At 38.7% G+C, this 16111-nt stretch overlaps 1 protein-coding gene across 4 annotated transcripts; it reads left to right on the forward strand.

Annotated features, from left to right (window-relative positions):
• Positions 1 to 4195: 4195 nt before the first annotated feature.
• Positions 4196 to 7184, forward strand: dtx3la (deltex E3 ubiquitin ligase 3L a). Of its 4 annotated transcripts, none has more exons than XM_079863928.1 (5): positions 4196 to 4481; positions 4622 to 4741; positions 5440 to 5585; positions 5940 to 6151; positions 6715 to 7184. In XM_079863928.1, the coding sequence occupies exons 2-5, from the start codon at positions 4660 to 4662 to the stop codon at positions 6782 to 6784; spliced, it is 510 nt and encodes a 169-aa protein (XP_079720054.1). In that variant the 5' UTR covers positions 4196 to 4481; positions 4622 to 4659; the 3' UTR covers positions 6785 to 7184. The 4 variants fall into 4 exon arrangements, with proteins under 4 accessions (XP_079720054.1, XP_079720051.1, XP_079720053.1 ...); XM_079863925.1 differs by having other exon boundaries at positions 4401 to 4504; positions 4598 to 4741; XM_079863927.1 differs by having other exon boundaries at positions 4405 to 4481; positions 4598 to 4741.
• The last annotated feature ends 8927 nt before the right edge of the window (positions 7185 to 16111 follow it).

The following is a 16111-nucleotide window of genomic DNA, read 5'->3' on the forward strand; positions in this document are numbered from 1 at the left end:
ATCATGCTTTTCACTTTCTGATCCAAATAATTAGTAATTCCTTCTGGCAATACTTGAATCATTAGGCAGAGCTGGGTAGATTACTTACAAATTGCAGTCGGTTTCTGATTCCAAATTACATGACAAAATGTTTTGTTAGTAATGTAATTCATTACATTACACATTTAAGGTAATATAATTAGACTATTTGATTACTTTTAGATTACTTTTGACCTAACTCGCTTATCACATTGATTTGAACAGGATACTCCTGTCGAGTTACTATTTACAGACATCGGAGAACCATGAACTTGATTCTATTATTGGACTTAATTGTATTATTGACCTATTAATTTAAAATCGCAGGTGGTACTTCAAATAAATATATTAGGTCAAAGAGTTGGGGAATCCCTACATTGCATGTAAATATGAAATGACATGAATTTGTACATTTGAAAGTGTTTGGAAGACAAACGCCTTGGTTAAATGACTCACTGAGTGATAAAAATTCAAATGATAATCAATGTGTTTGTCAGAAGTTTATTAGAAATGCAGTGTTGCAATGTTGAGAAAACTCTTCTTTAAAAATGTTCAAATGATGTGTGGCTCTCAGTTTGCAGTGATCGGCTCATGACTAGTGTGTGCAATTCCACAAACCCTAAAGACCTTCTGAACGTATAAAAGGCTTTTTTAAGAAAGGAAAATTTAAAAAATTAAAAAGATAGTAGGGAGAATGAATGAATTATGAATCATTCACTGCCATTGTGAGAGTAATGTAATAAAAAAGTAGCTGTAGTCTGATTACGAGTATTTTAAAATGTAATATAATTTAATTACAAGTACTTCATATTTGGAATCTGATTATGTAATCCAGATTACATGTAATCAGTTACTACCCAGCACTGCTAGTAGGTTCACTTTAACAATGGTATCACTTTATTTTACAGTTCTGTTCCCCATACATACAGTGTACTTACTACAGTAATTTCAATAACTGGGTAATAACTAAGTACTACCCCTAAACCTAACCCCGTACCTTATATTACTCAGTACTTTCTTAGGTAAGTACACTGTAAGTACACATAAGTGCATGCACTGTAAAATTGAGTGCAACCGAATTAAGTGCATAATTCACATTAATTATGAACCTGTATACAGTGGTTCTTAGTCCTCTGGGAAGTATGAAAAATAGTTTCTTGTTAGTGAGTTACTAGAATGCTAATCGTGTGTTACTCATTTGTTCCTGTGTAGTATTCTAAAGTGTTACCGTTTAGTTTAGCGGCAATAAACCTTGAGTAATATTAAATGATAAAAAACCATAACAGATACCCTTATACGTTTACATAGTAATCTTAAAAGTTGCAAAAATGGCACGTTTAATTGTAAATGTAAAGGCCGCTTTTTCACCGTCGGACCAAACCGCTCTCTTTACTTGAATGTTTCATTCCATGCCAATCCAGTCCAGCCAGTATGGATATGGTTTCATTTTCCACTGTGGGTTTGATAACAGAGCTTGTTTTGGAATGTATTAAAAAATGCGCAAGTCATTGCCTTGGTACGCAAGAGTTTACAGACGACATGAGATGTAAATAGCGATTGCGTTATGGAGGATGATTAGATATTTATTTTAATTTTATTAATTTGTGTATGTCACTCAAATAGCGTGCTGGCAGCCAGGCAACAGACCAAACACTTGATTAATATTAGCCTATAAGTGAAAAAAAAAGGATATGTTTACATAGAATTTTTGAAGTTACAGTAGCAAAAATATATTAAATATTTGCGATTCTTTTAAAATCTTTAAAATGACAAACTGGTGGAGATTGGTGGCCTATAAGATGGCATGTACTTTGAAAATGCATGTGATTATCAATATCATTAATCAGCAGCTTCTCTCTTCTCTGTGTGTGTATTTGAATTATCTGGTTGATTAGCTCCTTGCACTTCTAATCAAGCCATCAAGACCCTACAATGCTCCTCAAAAAAAAAAAAAAAAAAAAAAAATTCATGGCTGAATTGAGCATTTGTAATCAATATGTATATGAGAGCAGAAAGAAAAAGTAGGGAACTTTGTGTGTGCGCACACTCGCGCAGGTTTGTGACAAAGAGGCAGGAAAGACAGAATGTACACAGACGAACGGAAAAAACTGTCATAAAAATTCAGCTTGTTTCGCCTCACACACACACAAAAACAAAAACAAATGTCCCGTCCAGTCTGCAGATCAGTAAGTCCTTCTCTCTGCACACATCTCTGGATTTATTGTCTGCTGAAAGCAGGAATTCTCAATCTCTTCTCAGCCTGGAGTCTTTGGTCTCATCTCTCCTCATCTCACTCTGAGCCTCCGCAGTGGATCCACGGATTCATGCTGTCTGAGTGATATTTCTCTCCACGCTTCTGGAGAAGTAGACTACATGTTGTTCTATCCTTCCTTTATTACATAATACTTTATAGAGTTGGAAACCCCCCTCAGTGAATGATAAGGAACAAATCTCTAGAAACTTATGAGACTGAGTCAAATATGTGACCTCTGAATCCTCATGAGACAAACATTGTGTTTGGGACGTTACAGAGTATTGTAAAAATAATTCGATTTATTTGATAGTTTGAGCTATGAACGCAAGAATCAACTCCCTAGATTGGTGAGAAAGATTAAAGTTGGCATGAAACAGAAGTAGTGATATTCTTTTCTTCCCTACTGTGACGTATATCAATGGAAGCTTGTTTCCGCCACAGAATAAAACACTTTAAAAGATAATTGAGACTTTTTATCTCACAATTGAGAGTTTACATCTCACAATTCTGACTTTATTTCTCAGAATTGCAAGATATAGGGCCCTATTTTAACGATCTGAAACGCAAGTGTCAAGCGCAAAGCGCAAGTAACTTTGTGGGCGGGTCTCGGCGCTGTTGCTATTTTCCCGGCGGGATAAATGACTCTTGCGCCCGGCGCAAATCTAAAAGGGGTTGGTCTGAAGTAGCTTCATTATTCATAGGTGTGGTTTGGGCGTAACGTGAAATAAACCAATCAGTGCGCCATCTCACATTCCCTTTAAGAGCAGGCGCGCTTGTTCTATGGCGGATTCCTATTATAACGGCGGATTTGCCAGACGCGCGCCAGCAGCGGTTCACAGCCGAGGAGACCAACGTTCTCGTCAGGGCCGTAAAACACAGAGAAGTGACATTGGGGATGGAGAAACCCACCCAAATTAACTTCGGTTAAACAGGCGTATGATAATTTGGGTTAATGTGTAAGCTAGATGTATGCTTTTATAATAAACTATCTATCTATCTATCTATCTATCTATCTATCGTAATAATGTATGATTTGCAAAAATGAAAACTGCTGCTTCTGTGTAGATGAGAGAATCAATATGCGCGTTGTGCACGCTATACATTATGGCCAAGCATGCGCCCTTAAAATCGTATAATGAACAACGTGCAACGCGCCACTGACTTTAGACTAGGTTTTTTCTGGTCAGTGGCGCAATTGTTTTATGGAACAGCAAAATAGCACCAGGGATTGTTTGCGCCGGAATACGCCTCCTTTTTTGCGCTGAACCGCCCAGGGAGCGCAAGTTCATTCCCTAGTTTAGCGACGTTCTGTGGAGGGAAAAGCGCGCTTTGCGCGGGTGCAAAATAGGAATGATACATGCGTCGGTGTACAAAGTCAATTGTGCTGGGTGCAAGATAGGGCCCATAAAGTCAGAATTGCGTGATATAAAGTCGCAATTGCGTGTTATAAAGTCAGAATTGCGAGATATAAATTTGCAATTGCGAGAAATTCTTACTTTATTTCTAGCAATTCTGACTTTATATCTCGCAATTCTGACTTTATAACTCGCAATTGCGAGTTTATATCTTGCGATTCTGACACCTTTTCTCAGAATTGTGAGATATCAACCTCGCAAATGCAAGTTATAAAGTCCAATTCTAAGGAAAAAAAGACTGACTTTGTTCCTCAGAATTGTGAGATAAAAAGTCGCAGTTACCTTTTTTATTTTTTATTCTGTGGCGGAAACAAGCTTATAAATATCTGAATGAAATGGCCCCTCAAACAAGAACAAATGTAGGGCAGGAATTGATTTTGTCCATCGGGAATTGATTGGATGGTTGTGGATTGCTATTGGTCGATCTAATGTGAGTGACAGGTAAACACGCAGTCACTGCAGGGGAAGTTATTTTGACAGATTAAACAATTCATCATTACTTTCACACACACACACACACACACACACACACACACACACACACACACACACAAATCGCATTAAAAGTTTGTTGAAGCATTCTGAATCCTCAAGCAAATACATCAAAACAACATGTCTTTCTCGTCTGCCGAAATCCTTAAAACCCCTCCCGTTCTCAACCAGCAGTCTCATCCAGAACAGGTTTAACTGCACCTACCTTCTCTTCCTTATTTATTTGTGCAATCTGTGAGCTATGAGAAAGATTCAACCCTGAGTGAAGCTGAGCAGTTCACCCTAAAGAAAGAGAGAAGCAGGTGAGCATCCTAAAAGATATCAGGTTAGTGCACTAAAAGATTAAATATTAATGTGTTAAAATGATTTGATATAAACAGAACTGATTCAAAACCTCTGTGATATCTTATTCTTATAGCTTATTCTTTTCAATGACCTGCAGACCTATGAAATCATTGCTCATTTAACTCCCAGCTGATCATGGGCGCTTCACAGAGCAAGGATAAGATGCATTGCACCAGATACCTGAACGGCAAAGGTCCTCCACCGCTGGGTGAGACGGGTGAGTTTCTGACCCGACACGCAGTTCATGACACTGAGACACAAATATTACCCAAAAATAACTATCTACGTGTTTTTCCGCTTTTAAGAATGCATGAATGCTATTGCATTAGATAATTAAATATCAGTAACACTTTGCAATAAGGTTTCATTTGTTAATCTATTAATCTATTCAATGTTAATTTCAACAGCTAATATATTACTAAAATGACCATATTATTTAATGGACCTGAACTAACATGAAGTAACAATGAACAGTTCTATTTTTATTAACTAACATTAACAAAGATTAATAAATACTGTAACAAATGAATTGCTTATTGTTAATGTTAGTTAATGCTTTTACTAACATTAACTAATGGGACCTTATACAAGCTCACATTTCAATCAAATTATTTCACAAATTAATTTTTTTGTAGGTTTCAAATGATTAAAAAAATCAATATATTGTTCAAAATTAAGATTTTTTTTTTTTGTGAAACATTAACGCAAACTGCTCATACAGTAGTTAATGTAATAAACTACTAATACCTGGATATATAGCTAGGACACCTGATATCATACATCCACTGTTAAAAGTAGCTCAGGAAAGTCAATTTAGTTCTGAGAAAAGCTCACGCAGTATTTGTTTGCAGATGACATTTATATTCTAATGCAACAGCATTAATGCCTGTCTGTTATATTTTATGACAATTCAAGCGGAAACTCAAGGATCAAAAATAAAACAAGGAAACCAGCCAGATGGAGGGCAGATGAATTATACCATCGAAAGACGGAGTTTGCCGGGATATCCTGACTGTGACACCATTCAAATCACCTTTCATTTTGATGATGGAATCCAGTCGGTGAGCTCATGATGAGTTCTTGTTTTGTTTTTTTACAGTATCTCTTTGACAGTGTTTAAATAACAATGCCAATAGACACACCTTTCAGTGTATCACTGAGAACTCTAAAACATCTCAGCTATCTGTGTCTCTGCTCTGTGGAATCCTGTCCGGCCTGTTTCTCACACAGAGCACATGCAGACACTACAGAACTGAAATCCCCTGTTATGATATATAGACACTAATGCCTAAAGTGTTTATAAAGCGCTGTGCTTGAACTTTCATACAGTGTCCATCAGTTGTTGTTGTTTTTTTAAATCAGATGAGATTTTGTTTTTGTATGTAAGTGATCAACTTTAGTAACTCGCCTTGCAGGATAGGCATCCGCACCCGGGACACAGCTACAGGGGGAATAAATCTGTGGCCTACCTGCCTCAGAACACCACGGGGACCAAGATCTTCCGGCTACTAGAGCAGGCCTTCGAACACAAGCTGCTGTTCACTGTGGCGGCCAATCTCACCGGTGAATACTGCGTGACGCCTGCAGATATACCCCTCAAGACTCGGGACAACGGGGGACCTGGAAGGTATATAATAATGATCAAATAATTCCAAATAATAGATGTGTTCACCACAGTTCTTCATAATTGCCGAGTTCAAATATACATATTTTTAGTTCACTAAACAAACCAAAAAAACATTTTTTTTAATTTAAATTTACTTTGTATTCATTTGCAGTGTCTTTCCCCCCTACCCACTATTTTTAAGCCTGAAAATAAACATTTTCAATTCAATTCAAATTGATTTATTTTCAGATTTCTGTTAAGTGTTTTTGTTATAGTTAGTTGATGATTTCATCATAAAACCATAATAATATAAATAATAAATGCATAATATATAGAAAGACAAAACATTTATTTATTTATTAAAAAATATATAATATTCTATAGAATATTTTTGTTTTTATTCACAATTTTTTCTGAATTCAGAATTCATATAAATATTTTTTTAGCATATTTTGTCTTTAAAACCATAAGGAATTATGTTAAACATTTAATTAACATCTTAGGATAACATACATTTTGTAATATTTTATGTTTTCTGTGTTGTTCATCTTTAATGTTGAACATTCTCTCTCCTTTTGTGTCAGCTTGGGCTATCCAGATCCAGATTATTTGAAATCAGTGAGGAAAAGTCTCAAGGTAAAAGGGATCAAATGAGAGGAAATGGACTACTATGACTACAACAAAATTGACAACCTCATCATGACCCTGATCTGCATGACGAGGATATGGATATGGATATAGATATGGATATGGATATGGATATGGATGTGGCATGATTACATGGAGTTTGACGTTTACAGCCAAATCAACAGAACATTGTCATGGCTGTTCAATTTGACATAGGACCTTTATATGCAAAGCCAGAAACTGAATTGCATACGGCACGCTGGCGACTTGTGTATTATCTATAAAACAGAGTTCTATCATGAAGTAAGACAGTATTGTATACACTGCTAGCTATTGCTTATTTGCTTAAAGTGTTTTTAAATAATGAAAAATGAATATAACCCCTTTCTGGATTTCTTTAAATAATCAGTAAATGTTGTCACATTTTACTTGTTCATATCAATTTTATTTTAGTATTATTTATATACTATTATTAATATTTTGAATTAGCGTTTACTTTTATTTTAGTTAACTTTTAGTAATTTTATTTGCTTTTGTCATTTTTATTAATTTTTTATGTTTCTATTTAATTTATTGTTATTTATTAAGTCATTTTAGTACTTCAAGTTTTAGTTTCAGTTAACCATCACAACAGATTCATATTCACATGCATCTTTAAATGAATCAGACTCAAATATTGATTATAATTTAGTATAAATGAAAAAAGTTCAACATTAAAATGTTAAAGGTAGTGAGGTGAAGGTAGTCTGCCAGGTGAAGTCAACACATCCTCTGCAATATTTCCTCCGTGCCTGAAATGTGTCTTCACATTGCCGAGTGTGAACTTTCCCAGGCTGACGGTGGCCCTCTGTTCTCCTCAAACTGAATTACACACCAGGCTTCATACTCACAATAAAGAGTAATCGGATTGGCAGGCCCCATTAGAGAGGGCTCCGTCATCTCCAGGGGCGTTCTTAAACCACTTTCTCGTGGACGCTCCGCCAGGAGTCATCCGTCCCGACTGTCAGCTTCCACCACGACTCTGACAGCTATCAAATCTGTTCCTGCCCCATCCTCCTTCAATCTGCGCAGCTCTCCCCTCCTCCGTCACATCCCCCTCTCTCTCTGTTCACGACCTGAAGAAGCCAGGCTCTGTCTGAATGTGTCACAAACCAAACCTGCTTAAGACTAAACCTGCCCTTAAATTATGCCCAAAATCTTTCTATATCTTAGAGCTTTTCCCACTTGAAATAGTTAACCCTGAGCCATGCTAAACCCCAGGTAAATGGAATCCTGGCTTATCTTGCTTCAAGTTTCACAGTACTCACAATTTACCAGGGGTTAACAATTAATCATATTCATAAGCTGCCGTTTCAGTCGCCTACATTCTTAAACCCTGGGTTAACGTTCTTATTTGAATATTTGTGGTGTCAGTGTCAATGGTTGGATTAACAGAGCATGCAACCTGTTCACATAAAGGCATTGTGCTTCCTCGTTTTATATATTGTCAACTGTACTAATAAGTTTATGCTAAATGGACTTTACAGACAATTAAGGAAGAAATTAAAGTCTCTTTACTCCAGTTGTCGCATTTTCTGTCACCGCTGAAACATAGCCTACAGTTTATACAAAGCATGGTTTTTCTGTGACTGTACAAAGTGTGTGAATATAAGGGATGCGATTGGCTGTCGCCTGCTAAGCAATCTAGTCGTAACATTTTAACACTGCAACGTGCAAAAGAACAGCGCAAAAGCAGAGCAGGGTTTATAACCCTGGGTAAAATGCGGTGTTAACCCCGGTTCTAAATTACAAGCTGTGAAGGAAGTGAAACGTTCCTTTACCCGGGGTTAAAAGTGGGGTTTAGAACGATGATAACCCAGGGTTAAGTGTGGGGTTAACAGCGCAAAAGCAGAGCAGGGTTTATAACCCCAGGTAAAAAGCAGTGCTAACCCAGCTTCTTAAATTACAAGTGTGAAACGTTCCTTAACCCAGGGTTAAAAGTGGGGTTTAGAACAACGATAACCCGGGGTTAAGCGTGGGGTTACCAGCGCAAAACTGGAGCAGGGTAATAACCACGGGTAAAAAGCGGTGCTGACCCCGCTTCTAAATTACAAGTGTGAAACATTCCTTTACCTGGCGTTAAAAGTGGTGTTTAGAACGATGATAACCCAGGGTTAAGTGTGGGGTTAACAGCGCAAAAGCAGAGCAGGGTTTATAACCCCAGGTAAAAAGCAGTGCTAACCCAGCTTCTTAAATTACAAGTGTGAAACGTTCCTTTACCCGGGGTTAAAAGTGGGGTTTAGAATGATGATAATCCGGGGTTAAGATCGGGTTTAACAGCACAAAAGCGGAGCAGGGTTTAAAAGCGATGCTAACCTTGCATCTAAATTACAAGTGTGAAACATTCCTAAAAGTGGGGATTAGAACGATGATAACCCGGGGTTAAGAGCAGTGTGAAAAGCCCGAACTGAAATCATTTGTTAGTAATGACTCCTTCCTCTCCTCCTCATTATGCAAAACAAAGTTCAAATTGTCATTAGAAATCATTGTCGTCCTTCCCACGAGATGAGTGTTTGTGGTGTTTTGCTATGTATTCCCCACTGGGGGGCTGAGTGTTGGTCTGTGCACCGGCAGCTTGTGATGAATGAGCTGAGGGTGTGTTTTCATTAGGCTGTTTAATTTGGAGCACAATTAGACTTCATCCTCTTTTAGAAGACAAAGCAGATTCTAAAGTTGTTAATTAAAAGGCAGAGTCGCAGACAGTGAAGATGGATGTGAACGCAGGGAATCCTCTCCAACAACAACAGTGCACTCCAAAGTCAATTCTTCCTTGTCTAACTAGTTGCTCTCCTCTCCTCAAGAAAAACTAGTCATCACTACCTAGTTCCTCATTTTGTTTCCTCAGTTCTGATTTTCATTTACTCTCTTTTCATCTAATCTCATCTCTGCTGCTCTCCTCTCATCTGCCTTTCTTTGCTCTTGTTATCTCATCTCTCCGTGTCTCATTTAGTTTTGTCTCGTCTCGTCTCATTTCGTTTTGTCTTGAGCACTTTTTGTGCTCTCCTCATTTTGTCTTACCTCATTTTCTCTTCTCGTCCAAAAATAGTTAGTGTTTACTACCTGGTTCCTCGTTTTGTCTCCTCTGCTCTATTCTCTCATCTTTTCTGTTTTCTATCTCTTATTAACGTCTTGTCTCATTTCATCTCATTATCTTATCTCCATTACATATGTTCTTGTCTTTTTCCATCTCATCTCCTTTTATCTGTTCTCTTCTTGTCTCATCTGCTGTTGTCTTATCTCAAATCCTCTCCACTGTTCTGCTTTTGTCTCCTCATGCCTCTTTTCATTTCCTATCCTATCCTTTCTTTTCATCTCATCTCATTTTCTCTGCTCTTTTTTATCTGCTTTCATCTCATCTCCTATCCTCTCATCTCATTCCATCGAATCGTGTCTCCTTTCTCCTCGCCTCATTCTGTCTCCACTCCTTTTTGTGCTCTGTTCTCATTTAGCCTCAACTCTTCTCCTTTGTTCTCTCTACATTGTCTCTCTTCACCTCTTCTCTCCTTTTTTCATCCCATGTTCTCCCTTTTCAGTTTCTTTGCTCTGATCCCATCTTGTCTCTTCTCATCTAATTTTATCTCACCTTCTCTTTTCTCCTTTTGTTTATTAATCTCATCTCCTCTTTTCTCTTTTCTCATCTCTTATCTTCTTCTGTCTTCTCTTGTCTCATCTCACCTGTTCTACTCCTGTTTCGTCTTGTCTCGTCTCACCTGCTCTCGTCTCGTCTCATTTCTTATCTCAACTGCTCTTGTCTCGTCTCCTCTCATTTCTTATCTCACCTGCTCTCATCTCATCTAATTTCTTATCTCACCTGCTCTTGTCTCATCTCATGTTGTCTCGTCTCATTTCTTATCTCACCAGCTCTCATCTCGTCTCATCTCATTTCGTCTCGTCTCACCTGCTCTCGTCTCATTTCATCTCTTACCTCACCTGCTCAACTCATCTCATTTCGTCACGTCTCGTCTCACCTGCTCTCGTCTCATTTCATCTCTTACCTCACCTGCTCAACTCATCTCATTTCGTCTCGTCTCACCTGCTCTTGTCTTGTCTCACCTGTTCTCGTCTCATCTCTTGTCTCACCTACTCTCGTCTCATCTCTTATCTCACCTGCTCTTATCTTATCTCACCTACTCTCATCTCATCTCTTTTCGTCTCATCTCACCTGCTCTCATCTAGTCTCACCTGCTCTCGACTCGTCTCGTTTCACTAGCTCTCGTCTCATTTCTTATCTCACCTGCTCTGATCTGATCTCGTCTCGTCTCACCTGCTCTCGTCTCATGTCATCTAATTTCTTATCTCACCTGCTCTTGTCTCATCTCCTCTCATTTCTTATCTCACCAGCTCTAGTCTCGTGTCATCTCATTTCGTCTCGTCTCACCTGCTCTCGTCTCATTTCATCTATTACCTCACCAGCTCAACTCATCTCATTTCGTCACGTCTCGTCTCACCTGCTCTCGTCTCATTTCATCTCTTACCTCACCTGCTCAACTCATCTCATTTCGTCTCGTCTCACCTGATCTTGTCTTGTCTTACCTGTTCTCGTCTCATCTCTTATCTCACCAACTCTCGTCTCATCTCTTGTCTCACCTGCTCTCGCCTCATCTCTTTTCGTCTCATCTCACCTGCTCTCATCTAGTCTCACCTGCTCTCGACTTGTCTCGTTTCACTAGCTCTCCTCTCATTTCTTATCTCACCTGCTCTCATCTAGTCTCACCTGCTCTCGTCTCGTCTCGTTTCATTAGCTCTCGTCTCATTTCTTATCTCACCTGCTCTGATCTGATCTCATCTCATCTCGTCTCACCTGCTCTCGTCTCATCTAATTTCTTATCTCACCTGCTCTCATCTCATCTCGTCTCGTCTGCTCTCGACTCGTCTCATTTCACTAACTCTCGTCTCATTTCTTATCTCACCTGCTCTCATCTCCTCTCATTTCTTATCTCACCAGCTCTTGTCTCGTGTCATCTCATTTCGTCTCGTCTCACCTGCTCTCGTCTCATTTCATCTCTTACCTCACCAGCTCAACTCATCTCATTTCGTCTCGTCTCACCTGATCTTGTCTCGTCTTACCTGTTCTCGTCTCATCTCTTATCTCACCTACTCTCGTCTCATCTCTTGTCTCACCTGCTCTCGCCTCATCTCTTTTCGTCTCATCTCACCTGCTCTCATCTAGTCTCACCTGCTCTCGACTCGTCGCGTTTCACTAGCTCTCGTCTCATTTCTTATCTCACATGCTCTCATCTCATCTCGTCTCGTCTCACCTGCTCTCGTCTCATCTCATATAATTTCTTATCTCACCTGCTCTCGTCTCATCTCAGCTACTTTTCATGTCCACCGTATCCTCCACACCCAAAGCCGTGTTTAACATGTTATATATCAATGATGACCCCGGGTCGGGCTCAGCTCAGCTCTGTGTAAATTGCGCTGCTCCTGTGGGACATTTAACTAAATCAATTTGCAAATAACATTACACTTGCCTATAAAAACAGCAACTCTGAAGTGCACAAAAAGAAAACAAAGGCTTCAAAGCAGCACATATCTTCTCCACCGTGACACAGGATGTTTTTTACAAACCGTCACGAGATTCCGTAAGGCCATCAAAACCAAGAAAGCATGTTTTGACGGACACGGCACATCCCATTTGTGTCCATTTTACAGTCCCTATAAACCTTGGCGACAAGGGAAGTGAGAAACAATACAACGTCTCTTCGCTCCGAAGCATCCGTGCGAAAAAGGCACCTGTCGTGGCACGCAGAGAGTGAATCTTCCGGAGGAAATGGTTTATGAAGTACTAAATCTCGATGTGGAGATGGATGGAGTGTTTCTAGCCCTTGTCCCTGCATGCTGATAGGACGGATCTGTCCCTTCAGGTTAACGCTGAGATAAAATGAAGTCTTAGGTAAAAGATGACACATTTAAGAGGGGGAACGTCGGTAGAAAGGGAAAGAGGAATTACCCATAATTCTTTGTGAACGTATTTAGAGAAATATCTTTTACAGAAGTAACAATATGAATTTTTGATGATGGATGCCGAGTCTAGTCAATGCTAATGGCTCAAAAGCTCGACTGAAAGAGCGAGGAGATGTGTAGACAAGTCGCGGTCGGGGAGGGGAGCGTGTCTCGGTTTGATTTACGATGCTGTCGTTCGATATCCTCTCAGGTACCTGTTGTCTTGCTTTCATAAAGCCACCAACACAAACGCATTCACTCTTTAGCCTTCCAGCTCCATTCATCAGCGCAGAAGGTCCCCGTTCGGCTCTTTTCATCTCAGACGCACAAGCTCGGGCCCTTCGCAAACGCGCCACTCTTCTTCACACGGCCAAATCAAAGCGGTCAGAGATCTGCCCGTGCGATAACCTCCAGCCTCTTTGTGCTCTAAGGTTAGTCCCGCTATGTGTCCGGCTGCCACATGCAGTCACCGCGAGCAGATATCTCACTCGGAGCTCAATGGACCCGGGGTTTCTAAAGAGTCACTGATACATCCCTGTGATAGTGGGGGATAGTGTGTCGGTGGCCTTTAGCTGAGAGAGATGGAGAGATAGATGACACTGGTCTCCATTTCTCTTTTCTCAGGACCGTACAAAGAGCAGAGAGCTTTGGGCCTGAGCGCTTTTAGCAGCCTGGTATTAGAAAGTCACACATAATGGAATGCTGTGGTGGATGTGAGCCATGATCTTTTTGTCTCTCTGAGGCCACAGTGATTTCAGTCAGCTAAAGACGGCAGAATAATGAATTATGCTATTGATTGAATTTCAAAAGTGTGTAAAATGCATGTTTGTGTTGCCAAAGCCCTCATTATTTACTATGGATCCAAAAGAAACAAGCAGTGATAACAAACCAGACATCTCTGAAGAAAATATAAGTGATGTTTGTCCATATAAAACTTGATTGCCATTCTTAATGCAGAAAAGTTTCAAATTAATTCCTGTATTTGAATTGAGAAGTGTTGTTATTGTTAACTAAATTAAAATCATTTTCCTCAATTGAAAAACACAATTTAAATAAATCTTCAGATCAAATCTCAAGATCAGATTCAACAAACTGAAATAAAATAAGTTTATGCTGAAGTACTAAAATGACCAACTAAAACAAAAATAAATGAAAGCTAAATAGAAATATATGAAAAAAACAAAAACTAGTAAAATTGACAAAAGCACATAACAAAATTACTAAAACTGAAAAATGAAGTCTTAAAATATAAAAATAAAAGCTGATTCAAAACATGGTTAAATATTATAACAGTATATAAGTAAATACAATTATATACGTAATAGGCCTACTAAAATAACATTGGAATTGAGTTAAAAAACAGTAAGCAGAACTGCAGTTCAAGGAAGTAGAATTAAAAAGAACCGAAATTGAAAGAGATTCATAACTCATTTTTAATTAGGAATGTTTCAGAACTTTGAAGGTTGATAGATAGATAGATAGATAGATAGATAGATAGATAGATAGATAGATAGATAGATAGATAGATAGATAGATAGATAGATAGATAGATAGATAGATAGATAGATGTAAAGTAAGATCAAATAAATGATGAACCCTGCACTGTTATTATTTGAAATTTCAGTTTAACAGAAGGGACAACAAAAGATGTTGATCTATGAACATGTCCTACTTGAATAATCACGCTAAGTGATCTGTACTTTGAGACACTTTGTAAGGATTTTATGATGCTTTAATACCGACTTTTTGTCCCCAGAATTGATCCAAGCTTGTCCTGGTGGGTGAACAGCTCCTCTAGGAGGATGAGCCGAACTGCCCAATCTCTCCTGGCACTTTGTGATTTATGACCTTTTTGGTGACAAATCGCCTCGGTTACAGCGCATCGGAATAGCAGCGTGTAGAGTCGGCCTACCTTAAATCAATGGCCCATTGTTCCTCCTCCATGGACTCTCTGCGGCTGCCGAACAGGGACAAAGCCACCCAGATCTGCTGGAGAACAACAGCGCTTTTAGAGAGCTCAGAAAATGGTGAACTTCTGCTGAGACAAAATAACTTTGACCCTGAATTAAAAATGAGGCATGTTTATTTTTCACCATGATTTATTCAACTATTCTTGATGATCTGTCAAGTCTTCAGTATGAAAATATGAAAGTTTGGAATTATCAATTAACCAGAATGGGACATCTGTAAAGCAACCAACCAGAGTTTGCTTTCTGTATGTAACATTTAAGGGTAGGTACACAGCATGCAGAAAAGTGAAAACAAAATAAATACATAAATAAACCAAAGTAGGTCATTAAAGGGATAGTCCACTCTAAAAATGTTAATTCTGAGACGTAAATTGGGACATTTTTTCCTCAGTCATCTAAATGGCAAAAAGTGTCCCAATTTACCTAAATTCACCCCTCACTCTCATGTCGTTGTAAACCTGTATGAATTTGTTACTTCTGCAGGACACAAATGAAGATATTATGAAGAATGTTGGTAACCAAACAGTTTCGGGTCCCATTGACTTGAGTGCAATCAAAAAATATAATGGAAGTCAATGGGAACCAAAACTGCTCAGTTACCATCGTTCTTTTGTGTTCCCCAGAAGAAAAAGTCATACAGGTTTGTAACGACATGAGAGTGATTCATTTTTGACTATCCCTTTAAGGTCTGTCCATCTGATTGGCTCAAGATTTCGACTAATAAAAATGTGCCATGATTACATCAGTCATCACGACTGACCTTACAATAAACTCTGAAGACTAACTTTGTTTTCCTGCTCCTGAAGGTCAAGGTTTCCTCGAACTATGTCCAGCTGGATGCACTGAGAGCTATTCTATGTTGTTTTTTATCATGTGTCCATGTCACATACAATACTTCTCTCAGGCCACTGAATCTGCCTTTTTATTTGTACAATATGCTGTTGCATATTTTTCTCTCGGTAATAGTGGAGAATTCTAAAGTAAAATATGATTGTTTGAAGATGCCCATCTGTCTGTTTTCAGTGAAAAATGAGGGGTGATAAGTTACAGTGGCCATCCACCAACTAAAGGTCATGTCTGGTGTGCTACTGAGTTATTGATAATGAATAATTGATAGTTTATTGTAACTCTATAGTTTATTACACCGTTCACATGAACCACAATGTCTGGAGATTTTACATCTGAATCTGTGCTCACATTAAAAACTGTTTTTACCTTTTCTGGAGAAATTATGTTTTCATGTGTAAAATCAGCCATGATCCGGGGGTATTGTGGGTGGAGCCAGGGCCGTTCTATGCGGTTCTGAGTAACTTCCACAAAAATATAACATAAAGCACCCTAATAATAGCTGATTAGATAAATATCTGATTAAAACTAAGAGGAAATAAAAGTATTTAAA

The sequence above is a fragment of the Squalius cephalus genome (assembly GCF_949319135.1).
Source record: "Squalius cephalus genome assembly, chromosome: 25".
In the NCBI taxonomy this organism is placed as follows: domain Eukaryota; kingdom Metazoa; phylum Chordata; class Actinopteri; order Cypriniformes; family Leuciscidae; genus Squalius; species Squalius cephalus.

Coding starts and splice junctions, on each gene's coding strand:
- dtx3la (XM_079863928.1), top strand. CDS start 4,660: ATGGGCGCTTCACAGAGCAAGGATAAGATGCATTGCACCAGATACCTG. Junction 4,742..5,439: donor TCCACCGCTGGGTGAGACGG/GTGAGTTTCTGA, acceptor TGACAATTCAAG/CGGAAACTCAAGGATCAAAA. Junction 6,152..6,714: donor GACAACGGGGGACCTGGAAG/GTATATAATAAT, acceptor CTTTTGTGTCAG/CTTGGGCTATCCAGATCCAG.